Below are 24,898 nucleotides of genomic sequence, written 5' to 3'. Positions count from 1 at the left end.
AGACGTTCAAACAACTTTACCAATACGATTAAACAACTTCATCACGATGTTCAAAAGTCTTACCAAGACGCTCGAACGACTTTATCAAGACGTTCAAACGAAGTTATCAAGATGTTCGAACTACTTTATCAAGACGTTCAAATGAATTTACTAATACTAGCGTTTGAACGACTTTACCAATACATTAAAATGAAATTAACAACACGTTTGAACGACTATATCAAATCATTTGATCAACTTTATCATGATGTTTAAAGGATTTTATCAAGATGTTCGAACAAATTTACCAATACGTTTGAATGACTTCATCGTGATGTTCAGACTTGCCAATAAACAACTTTATTAAGACGGTCAAACGACTTTACTAATACGTTTGAACGACTTTACCGAACGACTTTATCACAATGTTCAAAGGACTTAATCAAGATGTCCGAACGACTTTACCAATATGTTCAAATTATTTTTTGCAGTATGTTCCAACAATATAGCCAGGCCACAGCTTTTTACTCCAAATTGACAGTCCCCATTTTCAATCGAAGCAAAGTGTCTATTTGTGCATGCTCCTATTTAAGCGATGATTGACTGTTTGTGCGCAATGGTGCAAAGTTGTCTTTCGAGCGGTCGCTACATGGAGCCGCATCTGTGTCATACAGGCCCTAATTCATTAATTTCACACTCCGTTTGAGGGGAGCATTGTAAAAATAAGAAAGAAAGGAAACAAGAAGGCTGGATGCATGAAGAAAGTGAGGAGACAGAAATAGTAAAGGAATCCTCTATCTCTGCTCACATTATTTCCTCATTTGTGGCTTCCCCTGCTCATTATCCTTCATACTGATAATTTACATTCCTTCTCGGTCCCAACACCACTCTTGTGTCCTTCCCGTCTTACACTTGTCCTTTTTTGTTTTGTTTTGTTTTTTAATCTTAAACAATATAGCTCTACGCTTTTGACAAACCAAGCTATCAGAACTTGGTTGAAAAGGAAAGAAATGAAGGAGTAAAGCGTACAATGAACAAACCACATAAAACAAGGTCTTATAAACGTGCAAAATTGTATAGCTGTCACAGTAGTGCTCACATCATAATCAGTATACTGTCATCCCTTTTAGAACTTTTATATTTAAAAAAAAAAACGTTCATCAAACTTACCATGTTGTGCTCTTACTCTGACGAGCGAACAGGCACCAGGAAATCAACTTCCTCGAAGTCTATTTCTTAATAAATAAATAAATAAAAAGTCACGGTTACATTCCAAATCATACCTTTTTGTGTTTTAAGTGGGAGGTTCCACTATACATTTAATATTTAGAAGCAGACCGCACACCAAAAATCCACTTTAGCTGAGATTCCCTATTTTTTTTATTTTTTTTTTCACCACCAGCATCGGTAATGATAATACTTGTGGTATCGGTGTATCCCTAATCCCGTACAAGTTTCTATTGCAGCCCTCCTTTAACTCATCCACTCGCAGCCGTTTTCACAGCAGCAATCCCGTTCGCTCCCGGCTGTTTTACTGGATTTTGACTGATTTTTCAAGTCCCGCAGAATATTGTTCAATTGCTATAAAAGCATGGAACCTACCAAAAGAAAGATTAAAGTCTCTTCTTTCATCAGGAAAAAAAAAGTATGATTCTATCAGTTTCTGTTTTGTAGCAATTAGCATTAGAAGAGAGCTAAGTTTCATCAATTTTCACAAATCTATTCAAAATTGTAATTGAGCTTTTTTTCTAGATGGCCCTGGTTGATCTCCTTTGCTCTGCTGCCACCTGCTGGCTGTTTGTGTAATAACTACCATTTCTGCAACCATTCTTTGCAGTTGAGAGGCTGCATCAAAGCCTTCTGTATGCACTACCATAACAAAACAAAAACAAAAAAAACGTATAAATACGTCTTTGGGACACTTACAACATTAAAAAAAAACGTATTTACACGTTATTGAGAGCAAATGAGTTAAAAGCAAACTAATTCACACTGACAGGGACAAGACTGAAGTAAATTGCTTTGATGGATCCTAAGGGAAATCTCCAACAGTCATAATTTGGTTACTCTATTCCTTTTGCCTGTTGACATGGTTTCAGTTTAATGAACCCCTTCCTTATCTGTCACATGTCAACATTTATGTTGACAAACAGGAATCCAGGGAGAATAAAAATCCTTCCCCACCTCTCGATAAACACAAGGTCTGCGACTATTTGGAAGAACCAGCTTTTGGTTCATGTTTCTGTTGTTTAGTGAACCATTCAAGACCGATAAAAAGTAAACGTCCCACTTTTTGAGCATGCCTAAATACTTTGCTCGACTACCCTCCAAAAGCCCACGAGGGCATATAAAGGCCTGATTAAAAAGCCTGTACGGAACTATTTGTTATAAATCGACCCAGGCCATATAGAAGCGGCGGTGAGGCTGGTTCTCACACTTCTAATAGGGCTTCAGAACAGAATCACCTGCGGGAGGAGACAGATATTAGATCTGATGTGGTAAAACTCATTAGATAGGAGCTCATATCCCCATGGGGAAATCCACACACGCAAACGCACGCACACTCGTACGAGTTCTGCTCCACAAGATTGCAATTTATTAATCATTGCGTTATAATGACCCCCTTCTCCACCGTGATCTCATTTCATACTCACAAAGTGAGGTCAGTGACTGTTGAACTCCACGATTAACGCGCAGCGACGTTCGGATCCGCCGCGTAACAAGAAGCTAATGATGTAGATGCAAATCGACAGTTGACCTGTTCCAAATGGATCAGCGGGCACCACCTGAGTCCTGGCCTAACATGTTGACTTGGTCAAGGGTGCACAACTAATGAGAGAAAGAACAAAATAAAAAGGCTTTCACATTTGTGGCCTGCTAAATCAATGGAAGTAGCTACGATTTTGGGTTTATTTGACCAAAATTGCTACTGGAAAATAGTGTCATATACACTGAACAAAAATATAAATGCAAAACTTTTTTTTTTTTTTTGCTCCCATTTTTTGTGAGATGAACTCAGAGATCTAATATCACAATTTCTCTCAAATATTGTTCACAAAGCAGTCTAAATCTGTGATAGTGAGCACTTCTCCTTTGCCGAGATAATCCACCTCACAGGTGTGCCATATCAAGATGTTGATTAGATACCATGATTAGTGCACAGGTGTGCCTTAGACTACTGATAATAAAAGGCCAAGTCAGTACTGAATCCCCATAAAAATGCCCCCCCCCCCAAAAAAAAAGAAAAGAAAACTGCACTTTCCAAAGTAGCCTTTTATTATATACACCTGTACACTTAATGATGGTATCTAATCAGCATCTAGATATGGCACACCTGTGAAGTGGGATGGATTATCTCGGCAAAGGAGAAGTGCTCACTATCACAGATTTAGACTACTTTGTGAACAATATTAGAGATCAATTGTGATATTGTGCATGTGGAAAAAGTTTTAGAGCTTTGAGTTCATCACATTAAAAAAAATGGGAGCAAAAACAGAAGTGCTGCGTTTATATTTCTGTTGAGTATAATAGCGCCATACACGAGGTACTTGAAAAAAAGTAAAAAAAAAAAGAAAAAAAAAGTAATATTGTATATCTAAGTAACTCCGCCAGATTTGTTCATTTTATTTTGTTTATTTTATTTGAGGGCCGCATACAGAAAATTGAAAGGATGCAAGAGTTGCTTTGAAATTCTTTGACCTTAATTTGTCAAAAACAATGAAATCAATCAGACAAATCATTATTTTTTTTAATTTTATACAGCTTTCTTTTAGAAATGATGAGGCTGACAAAAATGTTATTTGGGGTTCATTATGTTCATAAATTGGATCATGACGCAGAGGAAAGTGGAAGAAACAATTTTTTGCTTCTACAATTGAGTTTTTCTTTATTCACTACAATTTTTTGAAGAAAAGGTTTATTTTAATTATTTTACACTTAGTTTTTTTTATGCCTTCTCATCTCACTCTGCCCACTTTCACTTAAAAAATTAATACATTTATGTATTTATTTATTTATTTGTTTATTTATTTATTTTAACTAACCTTGATGGTAGTGTCAAATCTTATATTACTATATACCTTGGGCCGCTGAAAGTTGGATAGCGGGCCACAAATAGACCCCAAGCCATAGTTTGGACACGCCTTAACCTCTGCAATCCAAATTAAACCGCCTTCATGTTGGAAAATCCAATATTTATTTACCAAAATACCAACCATATATTCAAAAAGGATATGCATACCAGTATCACAAAGCTTCATATTCAAAAGGCGTAATGCTTTTTGATGCTCGTGTTTACTTTTTTACCTCCCTTTTTTTTGTTTATTTTGTCAATTCCATTTCTAACGTTTCTAACGCATAAAAAGCTTTTTCATTGCTCGTAAAATATTAACGCTACATTTGATCATTTAAGCGAGATTTTTCAGAAATATATTGCACCAGTTATATGCCCCTTCAGGGTTTGGTTTGGTTTTACTTTAAAATATATTTATGAATTATTTTCTCAGCCCACCTATATGTACGGTATCTCTCAATCTTTCTGTTTCTGGTTACGTATAAACAGACAGGCACATCTTGTTAAAAACAAAACCTGTTCGGCAGAGCTCGTAAGTTACTCGATGGTTCAAGGCAAGAGTGCTGGACGCAAAGTTAGAGAAATCTTCCCTTTTTTTTTTTTGAAGGACTCTACAGTGTCACAGCTGTGCAAAATGAACTACGAGTAATTAAAACAGCTGCAATTGCAAATGACCCATGTAATCACAGAAAGCCGTGCTCAGAAAGCAAACGAGAGAACAGTGATTTCATCCTGAGCAAACAACAAACGCACAGTAGACACTCAAGCCCGCTTCTACACTGCCACTGTGTAGATAAAGCTGGAAGTCAGTTTAGCTTAAATCACCATGAAGATCACAAACATCCATCATCTATAGCGTTTGTTTTAGCACAACGGAACATCGCCGTAAGGCAACGTTGCTAACAATAGGAACGCTCTGCTTCCAATTTGGCTAGTTTTGGACACGTCTGTCAGGACATATTGTTATACCAGTTCTTCACTTGGTGAATTAGAACTGTGTATGAAAGTTAAAATAATGTGAAACTTTTTGTAGTCGTTTATGTTGGCATGTAGGTAAAGTTCTTACATTATTACTTACAGATTTACAGTGCATATATTTGTGAAGTTTTGAGAGAAATAAATAAAGGTTTTTCTGTCAAAACTTTGCTTTGTACTAGGGGTGTTAAAAAAATCGATTCGGCAATATATCGCGATACTACAGCACGCAATTCTCGAATCGATTCAATAGGCAGCCGAATCGATTTTTTAACCATTTTTGATGGAAAAAATATTCAACAAAATGTCTAACTTTCACACCTTAAGCATGGAAGAATGTTATATTAATGGAACATTAAGCCTTACTATTTTATTTCAATGCTGTTCTAACATGAAAAAGATTACAACCTGTTTGTTAAATGTGGCTCACAGTTATAAAACGGAAGTTTCAGATCAATAAATAATACATTTTCATACAAATCTTACAGTGTACATGTACAAGTTTACTGAATGGTATTTTCTAAAATTGAGTAAAAAAAAAAAAAATCGCAACAATCGACTTGTAAATTCATATCGGGATTAATCGGTATCGAATCGTGACCTGTGAATCGTGATACGGATCGAATCGTCAGGTACGAGGCAATTCACACCCCTACTTTGTATACAAAGAACACATTTTAGATCTTGCAGTTCATATTTTTGTTCAATGCTTGCCCCTTTAACACCCAAAACGTCTTTGATCCTATTAAGTATTGGATTGTCACCAAAATAAAGGTCTCCCTTAACATTATGCCAATACAGCATGCAGGTTTTAAGGTTATTTTCTAGGGCCACTCGATTAATTTAACTGATGCGTATTTACTTTAGGTCTTAAAAAATGTAGTTGGTTTCCCCCCTCTGTGTTAACAGATGGCTAGCAGGAGTTATTTGTACCCTCGCCATGGCCATCTACTTTGTTGGCATCTCTGGTAACTGGACAGCATGTGCCTCCGGTTGTCTATTTTTATCCGTTTTGCAACAGGTTTTCTTTTTATTAAAGTGCAATCCATCAGAACTAGACAGTGACAGATAGACAGTAAAAGATCTTATTTAAATTACTGAAATATTTTCAAGATTTAAATTGACTCCATGACCATCTTGCGAGATGCAAAGAAAGTTGAGTCAGGATAAAATTGTGTTTGAAGTCAACTTGTTTGAAAAGAAAATTTTAAAAAGTCCACATGCTACTTTCAACAATGTTCAGTGAAAGTACCTTGACAGATTTGTTCAATGGGAACATCAGTTATGGTGCAAAGGCGGCTGTCAAGTTTTAGACGAAGCAGCTGTTGGTAGGTTACATAATTCATTATGTTTACATGCAAGTTATATAATTGCATATCTTCCTTGAAACAAAAGTTTCACACAGATCTTCCTTGTTTTTTCTGACCTGCATTTTGCATGGACACATTTGGTGGCATTAGGCCTGACGATCACAAAGTAACTGATAATAATAATAATATAATATTAATAATAATAATTAATTAATTAATTAATTAATTAATTATATTAATAGCACAGAAATTATTCATGTAGTTGAATGACAATAACACATGATGACACCCAGGTAATTGAAAAAGTGGAAAGTTAATAGATGTTTTAGACTGGATCAGTCATATTAGCCACTTCAGCTTTCCACATCTGGAGCAGAATTGGTCAATTGGCAACTGGGCTCTGTGGCCACATGCATCTTCAGAAATTTACAACTTTACAAATTCCTGAGCAGAAAAATTACTGGATGAGTGAAATGGTGAAGAAGAAAAAAATATGAGCATTCATATGGCAACAACAAAAATCCGTTGTCTTTCATTTGAAATGCGAGCCATTACAAGTTGTCAAAAGGCAATTAAATGACAACTTGCTTGTTGCTACACAAAACAGCAGCTGCACATCACCTCTAGACACAATAGTGTTATTTTTTATAAAAACACAACACAGACAACGGAATTAGTGATCCATAGCACTGGCAATTTAAATGACTTAAGACTTCAGAAAGCATGGATAGAACAAGAAAAAAAAAATGAATCCGCTTTAACATACCGTATTTTCACGACTATAAGGCGCACCTAAAAGCCTTCAATTTTTTACAAAAGCTGACCATGTGCCTTATAATCCAGTGCACCTTATATATGGATCAATATTGAGCCACAACAGGTCTCGCTGTCAAGACGCTATCGGTGACCCTGCACGATCGGTGACGCGCATGCGCAGAAGATCCCGCCATCTTGGATCGCTAGCTAATCCTAATACTTCACCTCAGAGAAAATAATAAAACAGCTGTTTATTCATTTTGGGAGTGAATGGAGTTGTCAGAAAGCTGGTTTATAATCTATTAATACAGTTTGACTGACCTATCTGACTGTTTTGTTGACATTCCCTTTAGCGCAGCACCATCTAATGGATGCCTAACGTAACCCCAGCCTCTACTGTGGCGCCTTATATATGGAAAAAGTTTGAAAATATGTCATTCATTGAAGGTGCGGAAAATGCGGTAATTTATTTTCAGCGGAAAGTGCTATCGACATTTGAAGGTGGTGCTTCTCTAATGTGTGATATGTCACAATATTATATTTTTGTCTAGAGATCGACCGGTATGTTTTTTTTTAAAGGCCGCTGGTGATGCCGATAATTAGTAGTCAAGGATGCCAACAACCGATATTTGGAGCTGATATTAACATTTACTAAAACTCTTATCTTTATGTGTTATCTTTTTAGCACAATTTATTGAACATCTTTTGAGATTTGTTAAATATTCATGTTTTGTTTTAAGATCTTGGTCAATAGACAGCTTTATTTTAAAATTCTAGCACGTTTTACAAAGTCATACAAGTAAACAGTTCCCTATTGTTTTCCACAATAAATAAATTTGTCTAAAATTTCAGCTGCCAGATTTTTTTTTTTTTTTTTTAAAAAGCTAATACTGATATTTGTTAAAATGCTGAATATCTGCACCGATCATCAGCCCAGCTGATAATCGGTTCCTTTTTTGGACCCACACCTATAGTTTATAGTCCACAAGAAAAGCATAGTAAAAATGGCATTTGTATGCTAAAAGCCAACTAACGTGGCTGAACACCACAACATGGCGGTTCAACTGCAGCTACAGCCACAACACAAGCGCCAGTTATTCGAAAGACAAGCAAAATACCAGCATAAAAATTAATAGCCTCGCCCTCCTGGCTAAACTGAGACACATAGAACCGTCCCAGTGGTATCCACTTCAAGTCTTCCACCTCTGCCCCCCCGCCTGACTCATACGTTGATTCTCTCCTGTGGACTATATTCATGCCTTTTGATGTATCATTGTTGCCAGTCTCACAAAATCACTGCTGCATGAAAGGAAAAAAAAAAAAAAAAACCCTCAGGTCTCGGAGAGACGCAGCCGACTTTTCTTTTCACTCGCTTTCTCACGGCGCCAGCAGATATCCACTTCGGTGTTAGGAGTGAAAAAAAAATTTCAATGTGTTTAACAGGCCTGTTGTGTTTGTCTGCCTCACTTTCATCCGCCTCGTCTACATCCTTTGGTGCGGCTCTTTATTTATTTTTTGCTATGACAGGTTGAAATGTATCGGACAGTAATTGAATGTGTGTCTTTTTTTTTCTTTTGAAAGCTTCTTTTACCTTGTTTGAGCTATGGCACTAAGCTATCAAAAAAAAAAAAAAAAAAAAAAAAAAAAACGGGATTTTCCACTTCATGATGGACGGACACTGTACAAACCGTTTCCTGTTTTGTTTTTTTGTTTTTTTGGGTTTTTTTGCATGTTTCCTTGACCATATTAATTCTATGGCAAAGGTTTTGTTTCCAGTGGGACACAGGTGAAGCAGGTTGACACTCGCTAACCTGTCAGCTGTACATATTTGTCATCCAAAATGTCAACGTGGATAAAGACAATAAATAGACCAGCGATTGTGAGTACTGCCATCTATTGGGAGCAGCATGACACTGCAGGTGGCTTGACGTCAACAACAGAGTGGTCCTAAAATGTGATCTGATCACAAAAATAGACAAAAACAGTCTGATTACACTAAAATCCTACCCATTTTTTATTTTATTTTATTTTATTATTATTATTTATTTATTTTGTTCATGATTAACTGAGCTGAAAAGCCATCATGTTCATCAGTCAACTGTAAAATGGACTGTCTATAAGTGCCAAAAAATCTTTTCATCAGCATCAGCAGCCTTTCATTCATGTTCCACAGCACAACTGGCAAAATATTTTATGGACAAATAAATGTAAAGTTGAGTTGTTTAAGGAGCATAAATGTTTTGTGTTGAGGAAAAAAGACCATCAACACCTCATCCGCACTGTAAAGTATGTTGGAAGGTTATGGTTTGGGGCTGCTTTGTTACGTCAGGGCCTGGACGCATTGCTATTATTGAAGTAAAAATGAATTCTGAAGTTTATAATGGTATTTTATTGGTTGCTTGCTTTTCCCACCCTGCACTGTGAAATCAAACATGCTCAGTAAAAATATGAAAATTATTATTATTATTATTATTATTATTATTGTGGTATTAGTTTAAGAATAATGAATTTGGAAAATTTTGACCAAGATGATAACGGCACAATTTCTGACCAATTTCTGCAGAAATCAATTCCAAAGAGTTTGCAGACCGATGACAAACGGCGAGAAGATAGACTGAGTCAGGAGCTGAATGGTGACGAGTTCAGCCCTTGACATGCACCAGTCCCCAATGCCAGGCAGGATTGGCTGTTCCACTTAATTGATTGGCCTTTAATTGCACATCTTGAGCTTAAACCACATTATCAGTGCAGCCATTACCCATAAACCCAACATCTTGTCAGCTGTCCCAATGCAGCTGTCTGAAACGTCAGTTGTCAGGGAGAAAGCAATTTAGACTTGCTGAATGTAGTAGAAAAAATAAAAGGTGCTTTGTTTAGACTTTTTGACTGACATTGTCGAGATTTGATTGTGGTCTGTTTGTTTAGTAGGATCACGCACAAAATACGTAACCATTTCTAAAAAAAAAAAAGTTATGGAGAAGTGGTGCATGTATCTAAAAAGAAAACATTACATTTTTGTTTAGGATATAAATAAAGGTGTGAATATTCATTCAATTTTACAGTTTTAAATTAGTTGACCATTGGCAAATGCCAAATCGATCCATCCATTAATTTTCCTCAGAAACTTGAAAGAAACCAAGGATAATAGTCACCATCATAAATCATTAATCAATGTCTTTCTTAAAGTATTTGATACACTAAAAGACATGAACTTCTTGTGCTTGATTCAAGCTCAATTAACTCATTTACTCCCAATAACGTATAAATACGGGGTTTTTTAATGTTCCAAGTGTCCCAAAGACGCATTTATACGTTTTTTTTTTGTTTTGTTTTTTTTATGCTAGAGCATACAGAAGGCTTTGATGCAGCCTCTCAACTGCAAAGAACGGTTTCAGAAATGGTAATTATTACACACACGGCCAGCAGGTGGCAGCAGAGCAAAGGAGATCAACCAGGGCCATGTAGAAAAAAGCTAAATTACTTACAATTTTAAATAGATTTGTGACAACTGATGAAACTTAACTCTCTTCTAATGCTAATTGCTGCAAAACGGAAACTGAAACAAACATACTTTTTTTTCCTGATGAAAGTAGAGACTTTAATCTTTTTTTTGATAGGTTCCATACCTTTATAGCAATAGAACACAATATTCTGTGGGCCTTGCAAAATCAGTCAAAATCCAGTCAAACAGCTGGGAGCGAATGGAATTGCTTCTGTGAAAATGGCTGGGAGTGAATGAGTTAACTTGCGGTCTGACGAGTGCTATGTTATGTGATTCATCTTATTTGGTTACTCTTTGCTAAAACATCTCAACATTTTATTACTGCTTATTGCATTTTGTAATTTAACAATCACTTAATCAGTGAACAGTTAATATTCAAAAATTTTTAATGGAGGAATGAATTCTTTGACTTCCTGTTTCGTTACATTCTGCACCGTTGTAGGCCTCTTTATCGTGTTTTTGTTGTGAAAGATTTACACCCACAGTAAACTGTTGTCCAAATTACCCAAATCCTCTCTTACAGCAACCCCAATTTTTTCCAAATCTATATTTTCAGCCTCTCCAACTATTTTTCCCTTGCACTCGTACGCCAGAGTGGAACCATTAAAAGTGTGCACTTTGAAGTGTGGCTCACATCTGATGCGTATGAACATATCCTGTGGAATGGGGAGTGAATTTAACGCTGGACAAAGCATGTTCAGGGGAAATCTTAGCTCCCGTCATTATAACAGACCATCCTCACACCCCCAACCTCTTCCTGCTGCTCGGCTCTTGGCTGGCTTGTTTTATTGTGAGACAACCACAGAAGAAAAGAAGGCTGACATTTTTGTGGATTTTTGTAAAACGAACTAATCAATAGATCTAATGAGTCATGTTCCATTTGCGCTAATAAAGTCAAGTTTTTGGGGTGACACAGTTTGGAACGTTATGCTAATTATTTTTTTCTTGGAGAACCTTGCGAAATTTACTCAGGTTGAAAGTGGCCATTCCAACCAGACTAATATTTCTACATATTGCCTATTTTATTTTTCCTATGTCCCCCCCCCCCCCCCCCCCCCCCCCCTCGCTGCTAAATAAACATTTATCTCTGTGAGCAGCTTTTATGTAGTTGTGTTTTTCAGGACAACATTTATTGCAAATCAGTATGGGACTGTAAAGAAAGCTTTAAGCTTTGACTGTTGTTAATGTCGCCTGATGGGCAGTGTTTTTGTATTCATCGTTTTTCTGCTTTGTTTGCATTTCTATTAGCTCGGAGAATTATTATTTTTCTTTTGCTGGCAGTCTCCCCATGGGAGTCTTCAAACTGCTTTTCCCCTACAAATATTTTTGTTTTGTGCAAATGTGACTTTGCAATTTGTCAAAAAAAAATTTTGGGGATATATTGATCTAGAAAGTTAATTTAAGTCAATCACAAATTGAACAATGAAATGCAGAAAACACGAGGGCATGCATACTAGTTATTGTTTGTCTCATTGGCTCCAGAGAGATGAACATGAAATTATTTCTCTGTTTAGAATTCATTTTTGAAAAGTAGAACTGAATAAAACACTTCTTAAGCACAAACATACCTATTTAGTCTTTGAACTGATTAGTCGACTAGATAAATATTCCACTCTACTACTGTCACTATTTTTTAACAAGTGGACGGTATGTGCTGCTTTAAAGAAGCCCTTTTTCTTTTATCACTCAGTTCCTTACACCCCAATATTACATTCAGCAGAGGCATCTTTTGTTGAATTACATGTATAATTCTTTCTTAAAAAATAAAAACGTTTCCTCCTCTAAATATCATTAACTCATTTACTCCCAATAACGTATAAATACGTTTTTTTAACGTTCTAAGTGTCCCAAAGACGTATTTATACGTTTTTGTTTTTTTTGTTTTTTAATGCTAGAGCATACAGAAGGCTTTGATGCAGCCTCTCAACTGCAAAGAACGGTTGCAGAAATGGTAGTTATTACACAAACGGCCAGCAGGTGGCAGCAGAGCAAAGGAGATCAACCAGGGCCATCTTGAAAAAAAGCTCAATTACTTACAATTTTAAATAGATTTGTGAAAACTGATGAAACTTAGCTCTCTTCTAATTCTAATTGCTGCAAAATGGAAACAGATAGAAACATACTTTTTTTTTTCCTGGTGAAAGAAGAGACATTAATCTTTCTTTTGATAGGTTCCATGCTTTTATAGCAATTGAACACAATATTCTGTGGCCCTTGCAAAATCAGTCAAAATCCAGTAAAACAGCCGGGAGCGAACGGGACTGCTTCTGTGAAAATGGCTGGGAGTGAATGAGTTAAGCGTATAATTTATACATGTATTTAAGGCAAGTTGTAAAATGTCTGAAGCCCTCTTGTTTATGTTTAACAAACATCATAAATCATGCCGTTTCTACTAAGTACAGTCTCAAATGTTCTCCAATGTCGATACTGTGAATGTAGAGGATCGTATGCCGAGTAACGTTTCTTGGTTGAAGCAATATGGCGGCTTCAAAAGTCTTAGCATGTCGGCTATCCAGTATTATATACAGATCAGTGGTTGAAATGTGTCTTCATGTAAAACCGGTCCGTGGTGCAAAAAAAAACAACAAAAAAAACTTATGGACCGCTAGACTGTTCTTAAAAAAAATAATAATAATAAAAAATAAAAAAATCATGATGTCGTCGAATTTCACCACATTATCGTCACCTAATTCTAATACTGTGGATGACATGAAGTCATTTAACCTTACATGATACAAATTTGTGGCTATATAAATATGTCACAATGTTGTGCTTCAATCCTGTCAACAATCTGCTATTATATCTTGATGGTTTTGCCACTTCAATGCAAATGTTATTTAGAAGACTTGTGCGCTGTTGTTTACTTTTGGAGGGCAATCTGAGCCATTAGTCCCAATGTCTCATCTATTTTCTTTCCGCAATTCATATTCAAAGCAAATATTTTTGTCTTCCTCTTTTCCGCATGTCTCACTTTGCTTTCTCCTCAATTTTCCTTGTTTCATTTATTTCACTAACCTCTTTTTCTTATCTTTCCTTGTCGCCTTCCACTGAGTCCACGATCATATTTTTGCCCCTCTGTTCACCTCATCCATTCCCATGTTATTTCCTCTCCCCATTTTGACACTCACCTTATTTCTACCTTATTATGCTTTTTCACTTTTGCCTTTGCATTTACTTGCCGTCTTCCATTGTCACCGGCCTATTCGCTCGTTGTTCACCCTCCATCCTCTTTTGTTGAAACCGAAATCCACTCCTGACTTTGTCCTTCTCGTTTATATCCAGAGGGGAGGCGGCGGGTTACCAGCGAGTGTTGCAGGTGGATCTGGAGGTGAACGGGCTGATGGTGCCCGAGGGCGGCAGGGAGGTGACTTGGCAGGTGGAGTATCCGCTCACCCGCACCCAGACGAGTGAAGTGCAGACGCTCATCCGACTGGCACCGCAAGACTTGGGCGGCATTGTGCCACTAGCAATGGTAAGCGGTGACAATTGAGCATTCTTCGTTTTTCTTTTATTTACCTTTTAAGTATTCAAATACCAAACTATGTCCAAAAAATGGCTCAAAATGACTTAGGATTTATAGGGAGCTAGCAATGTTCGACCCCTAATACTTTTGGCCATAAATTGAAACATTGCGCAATCCGGTTGTGTAGCGTTGTTCAACCAGACAAGTTTGATGGAACTTGGTGTCCACCAATAACATCAATTATCCTCTTTGCAGAGCGGAGACATAAAGCGTCTCAGGCGCTCAACAGGGATTCTGTCACTCTAGAAGGCCAGACAACTCGTTCAATAAAATTCTCTGCTTCAGGCTTCATTTTGCCACACACTTGATAGGCAAAAGTCATGACTTAGATCTTTGTACTGTACTTTGTACAAGGCAACTGTCATAAATTTGATATTATGCAAGTAATTGTGTTAACTACTTTTTCACTTTATTAAAATAATGTATCATGAGACATAAGAGATGACAGTAAAAAAAAAACAAATAATATATGCACTTGTCTGTCATGACTGCACTGCACTGTTTTGATTGACAGTGTTTGAAAATACAGCACTATTTTGATGATTGTGGTTATAGTTTGTAGTGGTGTAGAACTGCAATGATTTTTATTTTATTTTATGGTAACAAGTATAATATGACTCTTTCTACAACAGTGCAGTTTTTGTTGAATTTTTCAATTTGTTCTTCCATTTCAAAAGACGAGTAAAAATTCTGAAATACAATTATGTTGGTTCCTAAATAAATATTAAATATGGATGCTCCTTACCAACATTACAGACCAATACTAGTATGAGTAATCAACTCTTGAGTAGCCACCAATACCAAGTACTGATACCACAAAACTGATACCACTACTTTTGATAACTACAATTTCCATAAAAACGACAAATAATTTTAAAGACATATATATCCTAATATAGCATGTTTCCTTAAAATTGCATGAAATTAAGGGCAATTTTCTACTCTTCTTATTTCTAGTTTCTAATTATAAGAGGGCCACAAGAAGGTGACTGATCCTGGCTTAATACTGATACCATCATCTGTACCACCTATGTAAGAATTGTTAAATTAATCAATATCTTCAGACTGGACATAGAAAGACTTTCATAAAAAAAGAGTTTCATTGTTATGGCACTTGATAACAAGACTCTTAAAGGGCTTTACAGGCCCACAGTTCATAAAGATTGATAACACTTCCTTGTATAAACTCCAGGCAAGAAAAAAAAAAAAAAGAAAAGAAAAAATTGGGAAGGAAACTTGAGACCTTATAATCTAATGCATAAATACTATTATGAATATAATAATAATAATAATAACAATAATAATAATTATTATTATTATTATTATTATTTATTTATTTATTTATTTTGTGTTAGCAATATTGTTGAAAACGATGGCTTAACATCAAACTTTGTGAAGGAGTGGGATACTCACTTCCCCTGGTTATGCCTTTCTTTCACGACACACACGTGGGTGCATGGGAGATCCACGACGATATTGCCAAAAGCGCTTTCAGTCATGAACAACATGCAATGAACTACTTTGCACTGCAGTGGCATAAGAATAAGTCATCAAAAAGATGCTGTTTTCCATTCGATTGTTTTATATTTATGGCCTCGAGTTGTTTTTCATAACGTATTAGTGGAAATAGAGTTTGATGGAAGTTCTTAAGTGTAGGAGGACCTTTTGCACTTCTTGGCTTGCCCCTGAATTGGATGCTGCATGCACCATTATGTTTTTAGCTGTCCATTTTCTGGCTGCCCTCAGTCTCCTCTCCTGATCAACAGCTACATGCAGAGAAGTAAATACAGGAGAGCTTCATTCTTGTTTTTTTTCAGCTTCCTGTGGTTCTATTTTCCAGTTGAAACCCGCTCATCCAAAACCAAGGCAACACAAATAATGTGAAGTGGGAAAAGCGGCATTTTCAAGTCCATGTGCATTTAGGCCGAGCAGATGAAGATGGAGTGTTATCGTACCTCATGATTATTTTCAGTGTACGATTTCTTTTACAATTTATATTTCCGTTACCTGCGTCGTCCCGCGAAAAGATCTGAACAGAACAACAGCGAGGGTGACGCGGCGCCAATCAGGTGGACAGCGGGAGACGAGGCGAGGGCGTTTTAGTAACCAACTTAAAAGGCAGAACATGCAGAGAACACGGCAAGTGAGAGTGAGCTGCTTTTATCACGTCCTTCCATGAATTTTTCATCTGGCGCTTGCTGCGCTGTGCTCTCTCATTAGGAGAGACATCCAGTGTGGCCCCCATAGCTTTTTACCGTACATCCCAAATGCTATCCTTAGGATTCCTAGCTTGGAAAATGGCTCCGTTTCGAATTCAATCGATGCCAGCTGGCTGTTCCATAATATAATCAGAGCCATTAGCAAGAAGCCCAACATTTGTTTTTGTTTTTTTGTTTTTTTTGTTTTTTTTCTCAGGGCTTGATTGAGAGGCTTTATCTGGAATAATTGGGGTTTGACCAAATGCTGGCTGCACAAGATTGATGCCATAATCGGGATCGACTAAAGCAATGATGACAGCATAATTAACAGGCGGCCGAGTCATCTGCAAGCCAGATAAGCCCAAAGGGGAACGCTCCACGTGTGTGTAATTTACGCCTCGGACATTGATATTCTGGCAGCTTTCCATCACGTACACACCAGTTGTTTTTGAAAAGGACACGTCATAAATGGCTGAGCAGTGGGATTATCCTCTTGCATGTTAAGTGCCCCCGAGTCAGCATTCAGCGACCTCGGCGCAACTTATAGCTTAATTAAATCCTCTCGTGCTTACACAGGGCTTTATTTTACCTCTCTATCTTTTTGCCCGTTATTTTGGAAACGTTAATTCTCACCTTTCGCGGGGCGCAGGCAGCTTCATGCACGCTAAGCTTGTTTCTCGTCGGCGCTCTTGATAATCCTGAACAGCAACGTCTTGAGAGCGAGAGATGAAGACAAAGAGAGCAAACGAGGACAGTTGTGAACTTCATCCTTCCCTCACAGTTCACTTCAGGGCCCGGGCGGGTTCGAGGAGTTAAGACACGTCTGCCACAATATTAGCACAGCTGCTTGAGATTGTTTCGTCGGCCTATAAGGATTTTGTGTGTCTAATGTAAAATGAAAGGTACATTAAGCGTTTAAACCCCTCATGGAGATGAAATAGCCATTTAAGTGTTTTTTAAAAGCACACAAACCTGCTGGTGACATTCTGACCCCTATTTATGAAATTGAATTAGAAGCCAAGAAAGTTTTGGTGTGCCTATAAATACAGAAAGCCTGTAATGCACCATAATGTAATATACTCTCACCGGACAGCGACATCATTTAATAATGAATGGAAATGCAAGTGCTGCACTAAAAATTAATTCTATTTTTCTGAAATAAAAATGATGTGTTCATATAAATGATACTAAGGTTGTTGTTTTTTTCAGAATGACACCAGTATTAGTACTCAATCTTGAGTAGTCACCGATACCAAATACCACTAGTACTTTTTATACATAAAAATTCCCTTAAAAAAAAAAACGTTTCCATCCATTGTTTCGAATGTTTTAAGCAAATTTACTGAAAAAAGGACAAGCGACTTCTACGTTTCCATCTGTTCTTCTTTTGCAAATATTGAGAGGAGCCTCCGTTGCTGTAGGTGGCGGTATACACCATAGAGATGTGATCCCCACCAGTAATTTGAAAGAAGAAGAACAGGAAGTGACTGTGCCGTACGATGACGTCGTATGAGTCTATTCTCGTTCTAAAATTGCATTACTATTCTCTTCTTTAATTAATTCCAAAAAGATTTCTGTTTTGTCGTCCCCCCAAACATGCCATACTTTATCATCTGCCATTGTTTTGTGACTACAAACGTAATATCCGGTCAAATTGTGCAACATATATCCGGTCTTGTCGGTGTTTCTTCGCCAAACCCGTTTCTATCACCAAAATTCGAACTTTCCTTTTTTTCGATACACTTCAAAAACCACCCCCTCCGAGGATAAAAACTGTTTGGTTTTTTTTGAAAATTTGAATACAAATGGGTGGATGGAAACTATAACTGACTAATGACAGATGATTTTAAATAAAAACCTATATCACCAATCTAGCATTTTTTTTCCTTAAAATTGCCTGAAATTAATGACAAAATTCGGCCATGTTTTCCCCATTTGTTCATAAAATGCGTGTTTTGTATAAGACTCACACAAAAAAATGTTTAAATAAATAAATAAAATTAGGCAAATAATCCAGTGGCCTATAAAAAAAAGTGTCAACTAATATAAAATATGTGGTTGTGTGACTGATATTGGTTTCGGCTGCTGTTGTGGGTACCCAATACCTTGAAATAAGGCTGGTATCAGCCTGACTCTACCTGGTACCGGTACTCGCCCATCTCCGTCAGTAATAATAATTTTTATTATGAAAGCTACAAATAACTGTTAGAGAGGGTAGGAGGGTATCACATTGTGTGTGGGTGTTTTTTTTTTGTTTTTTGTTTTTTGTTTTTTAGATGAGAGAGAGAGAGTAAAAGTACAGAGACAAGCCTGAAAAGCTCTGGGAGGAGAGAAAAATATGAACTGAAGAAACAAAGATTAACCTTTACCAAAGTGATGGAAAGGCTAACGCTTTAAGGGGGAAAAATAGCCGCGCTGATGAACCCAAACATACAAGGTCATCTGTAAAACGCAGTGGAGGTGCTGCCATGGCTTCTTCTGGGAAAGACACTTATCTTCATTGGCAGCAGAAAAAATGAAGCCAGAAGTCTACGGAAACATCTGCTCCATTTTAGATGCTACATCATGCTACAAGATAATGACTCAAAACACACTGCAAAAATGATAAACAAGTTCAGCAGGGGGAAAAAGTGGAGTTTTTGATTGGCTAAGTCAATTTCCAGACTGAAAGCCTATTGAGCATGTAAGTGACATGCTAGAATAAGATCAAACTCACATAAACAAGCTAATTCTTTTGAATGTCTGGAAAAAAAAAAACAGCAAAAATAAAGGATGAAAAAAAATTGTTGACGCAGGTTCGAGAATGTCTATTTTAAATATCTGTCCTACTCACTTATTAATTTCAATTAATCAACTTTTAGTGAATGACAGATGAGGAGATGCTGATTCGACAGCATAATTATTGCACAGGTGTGCCTTACGGCCAATGGAAAGTTTGCTGGGCCGTTCTAATTTGCATTCTGACTGCACGAATGTCCACCAAAACTGTTGCCCATAAGCTAATAATTTTCTAAACTAAGCCCTCTCCAAAAGTGTTTAAAGATCATTTGGGAGGGCATCCAATATACCGTTGAGGTGGATAGATTTTCTTGGCAAAGGAGAAGTGCTCACTAACACAGATTTAGGTTGAGAAGCTCATGAAAAATGGGAGCAAAAAAAAAAAAAATGTTTTGAATGTATGTTTTTGCTTAGTATTTTACTGTTGATCACAATTTTGCAGTTAAATCTCATTAATTACAAATAATTATATAAAATATAATAAATAAATAAATAGATGCATAAATAAATAAATAAATAAATAAATGTGTATTTTATTTACAATAAAATAAACCACAATTACATGAATCTGTAAAGTGGTCTATGCATTACCAGAAGAGAAGTTTTTGTCAGATATTTTGGTCAAGCTGCTTCTGAGCAATTCCAACTACTCCGCTCATTTGCTCCAGTATTGCCCTATGTGGCGTCTTTCATATCTCAACACCAAATTCACGCCCTATCCACATGATCCTTTTTTTTTTTTTTTTTTTTTTTCTATCAAGGCCACGGATGCAGCCCCAGTAAACGTCAATCAGACTTTAATTTGGAGTTAATCCTGTCCGTCCTATATTTTGTAGTTGTGGTTGTTTGCTTATTTTTGCTGGCCGGCTTTGCTTCGCTCTTTCCCCAGTCTGGTCAGTGGAGGTTCGCAATGATTTATTAAACCAGGGGCGTATTGCACAGTGGAGCACTCTGAATGCGGACAGGTTTTATGAGAAGCAACTTATTTATCTTTGCTAACCTCGGCAGTTCCCTCCTTTATGTTAAGCAATTAGCATTAAAAAACAAAACAAGAGCAGACAGAGTGCATACTTCCTCCGAATGTCATGAGCTGGAGGTTGGATCCCAAAGCGCAGACACAAATAAGATTTTAATTATTTATTCACATCGAGAGGCGTGGAACAAACTTGACTAGACGAGAAACAAACAGAGTTGCACAGAGAGACAGTGGTAATAATCCGACGGAACTCAGAAGGCTTATATAGACAAGGAATCAATCTGCTTGGTTGTGGCTAGATATGTGGGTAACAGGATTGACATGGAATTATCTGATTGGCCGTTGACCAGGTAAAGGGATTAAAGATTTTTGACATCACATAGCTCTCGACATCACATAACATCACATAGCCTAAAACTAGTCAAGACTAGATGCTGGTTACATAAGTTCAAAACAGACACTTGTTACATCAGTACATAACAGACACTAGACCTCACGGTCATGAACCCAAACAGGCCATGAACTCAAACTTAACCCTGGCATGACCCTAGACATGACAGAATCTTCAAATAGTTTTCTTTTAAAAGGGCAACATGATCAGTTTAGATTTTATCTTTCTAAAAATGTTAAATAATACAGTTATGCCGTCGTCAAATGCAGTGTTAAATTGATCACGATCTCATACCGATATAATACTTTTAAATTCACCCATTCCAAATTATTGAAGTCTATTTCTGCCTCTTCCGCCCCCAAAAAGCTTATAGTAATGTGATAAATAATACATTTTAATGTGTTGTGTTTCACACTTTAACAGGTCAAGTGTGACGTTTATTAGACGTCGGGACGGGGATCAGACGATTTATTTCGTTCACTTAAAGTAATAATTGGACAGCAGTGTGTCTGTCTAGTTCCATACTTCATTTTGCTATTTAACCACCCTTTAGAATGAGGGGGAAAAAAAACAAAAAAAACTAATAAGTACTCTACTTAACTGAAGTGAACTGTATTGCTTGGTAGAAATGATACAGACAATGACAATAAGTTGCATACAAATGAAAAAAAATAAACCACACAGTTGAGAAAACATGGCCTCCTCCTTGCTCTCAGTACAGTGAAAATGCTTTCAATATTTAAGCTTTGTAAATGCAGCCAAAACATACAGGATACAATAACTAGGCCAACATGTTGTCATGAATCAATATCTAATTAATGACCATAGAATAAATCACTTTAGCTCCTAATTTAATTTTAGCAATCAATAATGGTATTTCTTACTCCTGGTCATGGCAGAGTGCCCCTGAGCTGCTTTTAAGTCTTTACTGTAGTGTCTCAAACTGCCAACGCCAAGTGCTTTGCCATCCCTCTTTGCTTTTTTTACTGTATTGCATTCTCAGAAGAAACGCGCCTTTGAACATGCCCTCATCAAAACGCAACATGTATACAACATGAATAGAATATATGCAAAGAGGTTTAATTGCAGAAGCATGCTGCAAAAGATTGCACGAGTCAATTACTTAGCTGGTTGTATTTAAAGCTGTCTGAAACCGGCTAATTAATTAAACATTCCTATTCCATTGAATGCGACTTTACACTGTCTGTGCCAACATTAACATTTAACATTAACGTTGTGTACGGTTTTGATTTTTTTATTCAGTGATTCCTTAGTAGTACACCACAAGAGGCAGTCCACATTACACTAGTGGTGTATAATATGGATGCCATCAGCCACTGCTGGTAGCTTATTGGTCGAGAAAATTTGCCATCACAGCAACCATACAAAGTTTGCTGTGTTATACCTGCGGTTTTAAAAAGTCGAGTTTTCAATAACCGCTAATACTGGTTGTCGTCGATGAAGCTGAAAGGATGTCTATGCAAAACCCAATAAGATAGTCTGCTTGCAGAGTTGAGTATACAAGCTGCCACTTTGAAGTTAATTGCTTCCAATTAACTTTTTTTCCTTCCTTCTCTGTGAGCAAAGGTGTGGGGCGAGCAGTTACACACCAGAGGCGGCGGGAAGAAGATGAAAGAGACACTGCGCAAACATGGATGTCTTTTTGCTCTTTTGATTAATGAGCACTATCTAAAAAATAAATAAATAAAATAAATAAAGAAAACTGGTGCTAGTTACTAGTTAGCCCCAATGAAAACATGAGTTGCCCACAGGTCTGTTCTAAAAATACCTCACCAGTGATGGGACACTGTGACTTACTAATATCAATTCAAACATAAAACAAATGTTAACATTTGATTCATTTATTTAAATTTAACATGGTACATGTTTCTGAATGTACCAAATATTCAATATTTTGTTTTAACATTAAATAGATTATGTTCAATAAAAATCGATTTTATTTCCAGTATATTTAAAAAAAAAAAAGTTCATTTTAGAGCTCTAATTCTAATGCTGCGATCATGTTTGCTCATGGTAATCACACCGTCCAAATCCAATATCGGCCCATGCTTACTTTAGTGTTATTTTTGGAAATAACAAAACTCATGCTAACATTAGCTTAGCCAATCCGTTTCTGTATCTTTGCTAGTAAATATCTTAATGTGGTGTCAAACGAGTGTTGTCACTCATAACTATAATCAGACGGTTGGGAGGAAGTACACCACAGTTGTTGCAATCCAAGTAGGTCAATTGTTGTTGTTGTTGTTTTTTTTGTTTTGTTTTTGCATTTTGGCTTGAAAGCCTGCAGAGGAAACTCGCTAAGTGTCGTGACAACACAGGATGGCCTTAGCCAACATTTTCTGAGTCAGCGGTGCTTACCGTTGTGCCACTGCACTGAGATTATATTCTTTCTTCCCCGCTGTGGCATCACCGTCTTTGACAAAAGATCAAATTTAATCTTATAGGTTTGATTCATATCCCTGCCCTTGCTTTTATTTCTCTGCGGAAAGCGGCTGAGAGTTGCCGTTCTGTTTGAGACTGCCAGTGGGGGCTTGTGTAGGTGTAGGAAGAATTTTTTTTTTTTTTTTTTTTTTTTTTTTTTTTTAGAATTGAATAGGTGAAAGCCGCTTTAGCAGGCAAGTAGCACAAATCCGAGCTGTCATTTTGAAATTTTGGACCGTACGGGCTTCTCAAAGCTACCTGCTGCTTTGGTTCGCACATTCGCAGCAGCACATATTCTAAGTGCAAAGTCAAATGCTGATCTGCAGGTGTGATGTCTTAATATACTTTTTAGCATTGATTTCACAATTCAGATTTTTACATGATAAAGGTTCAGATTGCAACCCCAACTGTTCTCATATTTTAGCCCTGACGTCGTATGGTTAGGAATGTACCATTTTTAAAATGGTCATTCAATTTCTTATTTTATTACCCTACATTCAACTGTTGTATTCATGTAACAGTTGTGTGAATTGATTAGTCATGTCTGGAGATTGAAGCACAAAGATGACGTAATAGAAACGCAACTTGAACACTACATTAGTGTAGCCTGATATCCATAATTAAAGGGGATTTATTGTGGCTAATAACATTTTTAAATTTTATTTTCACTGACTAGATGGCACCCAAGCCAGATTACGTCCAGACCTGTTCAATCCAGAAATCACCTAAATACAGTAGAACCTGCCTGAAAAAATGGAAGTCAGCCAAAAGATCTCAAAGGAAATTTAAGAGCAGATGGGAAGTAAAGTAATCAACATCTATCATTCTGGTTACAAAGTCATTCATAAAGCTTTAGGACTCACAATTTGAGAACGCATGGAACAGAAAACATTTAAGAAAAAGAGCATAGCTGATGGTCTGGGGCTGCTCTGTTGCTTCAGGACCTGGATGACTTGCAATGCTTGATGGAACCATGAATGGTGATCTTTATAAAAAAAAAAAAAATACAATAAAATAAAAAAATCCTTTGGGTTCTGCATTACAACAACGATCAAAAATTACAAGGGCGTATTACGGCAACGTATTTTTATTTCTTTTTTTTAAAGGGGGCGGGGTAATATTTTGAGAAAAACTTGCAAATTTGCAACTTTATATAGTGGCAAATTTGCAACTTTAAAAAGTGCGAGAAAAAACTTGAGAAATGAACTTAGCGTACTACTCAAATGATTGTGTCAATACTTTTCTGTCGGGTTTTCAAATAAGGAGATAATAGTTAATTGCTTTAGCAGAGATTAACCATATGATGTTAAGCATTTGCATTTTGATGTGTTGGGTACTGCCAACAACGAAGAATTATTATTTACACATGCATACATACAATTTGGTATTTTTTAGTACAAGTAACTAATTTAACGTGTCGGCTGTTCTCCAAAATTCACTTGTATTAACCTAAAGTATGCTAGGTCCTGATTGGTTAGTGTTAGTCAGCTGATAGGGGATCAGGAAGTGTTGTAGCTCTAGCTGCCGTGTGTGACGAGTAAAGTTTAAATGAAGAATAAATCCGTCACCATCCTGCCTTTTCATTTTATAAACGGGGTCCCATTAACCACCAACGAATCCTCATGTTACGACTATGGCTACGCTACGTGCTTTTGTCGCAAGTTTCTGAGTTTTTCCTCGCAAATTTACCACTTTATAAAGTCGCAAATTTACGACTTTAGAAAGTGGCAAATTTGCATGGTTTTTTCCTCAGAATATTACCCATTAACTCATTCAGTGCCATTGACGACTATACACGTCAAAGATCAATTTTTAACTGGGCTGGCAGTGAATGAGTTAAGAAAAATATTTATACATGGCCATAATACGCCGTCATAGAAAACACACCAGCAAAAAAAAATAAATAAAAAAAAATAAAGGTTTTTGGAGTGACCTAGTCGAAATCCAGGCTTGAATCTGATTGAAATGTTGCGCGTAACCATTAAAAGGCTCATGC

General features: G+C 36.8%; 1 protein-coding gene across 4 annotated transcripts in view; it reads left to right on the top strand.

The window, feature by feature from the left end:
• LOC144002473 (transmembrane protein 132C) overlaps positions 1-24,898 on the top strand; it is a 172,334-nt gene that overhangs the window by 131,493 nt on the left and 15,943 nt on the right. For all 4 annotated transcript variants that reach the window (XM_077497744.1, XM_077497745.1, XM_077497743.1 and 1 more), the window contains one exon: positions 13,877-14,066. In XM_077497744.1, the coding sequence (XP_077353870.1) occupies positions 13,877-14,066 (190 nt within the window). The remainder of the gene's footprint in view (positions 1-13,876; positions 14,067-24,898) is intronic.

Source organism: Festucalex cinctus, chromosome 15 (assembly GCF_051991245.1).
Source record: "Festucalex cinctus isolate MCC-2025b chromosome 15, RoL_Fcin_1.0, whole genome shotgun sequence".
Lineage (NCBI taxonomy): Eukaryota > Metazoa > Chordata > Actinopteri > Syngnathiformes > Syngnathidae > Festucalex > Festucalex cinctus.
This window is presented reverse-complemented; position numbering and strand designations above follow the sequence as displayed.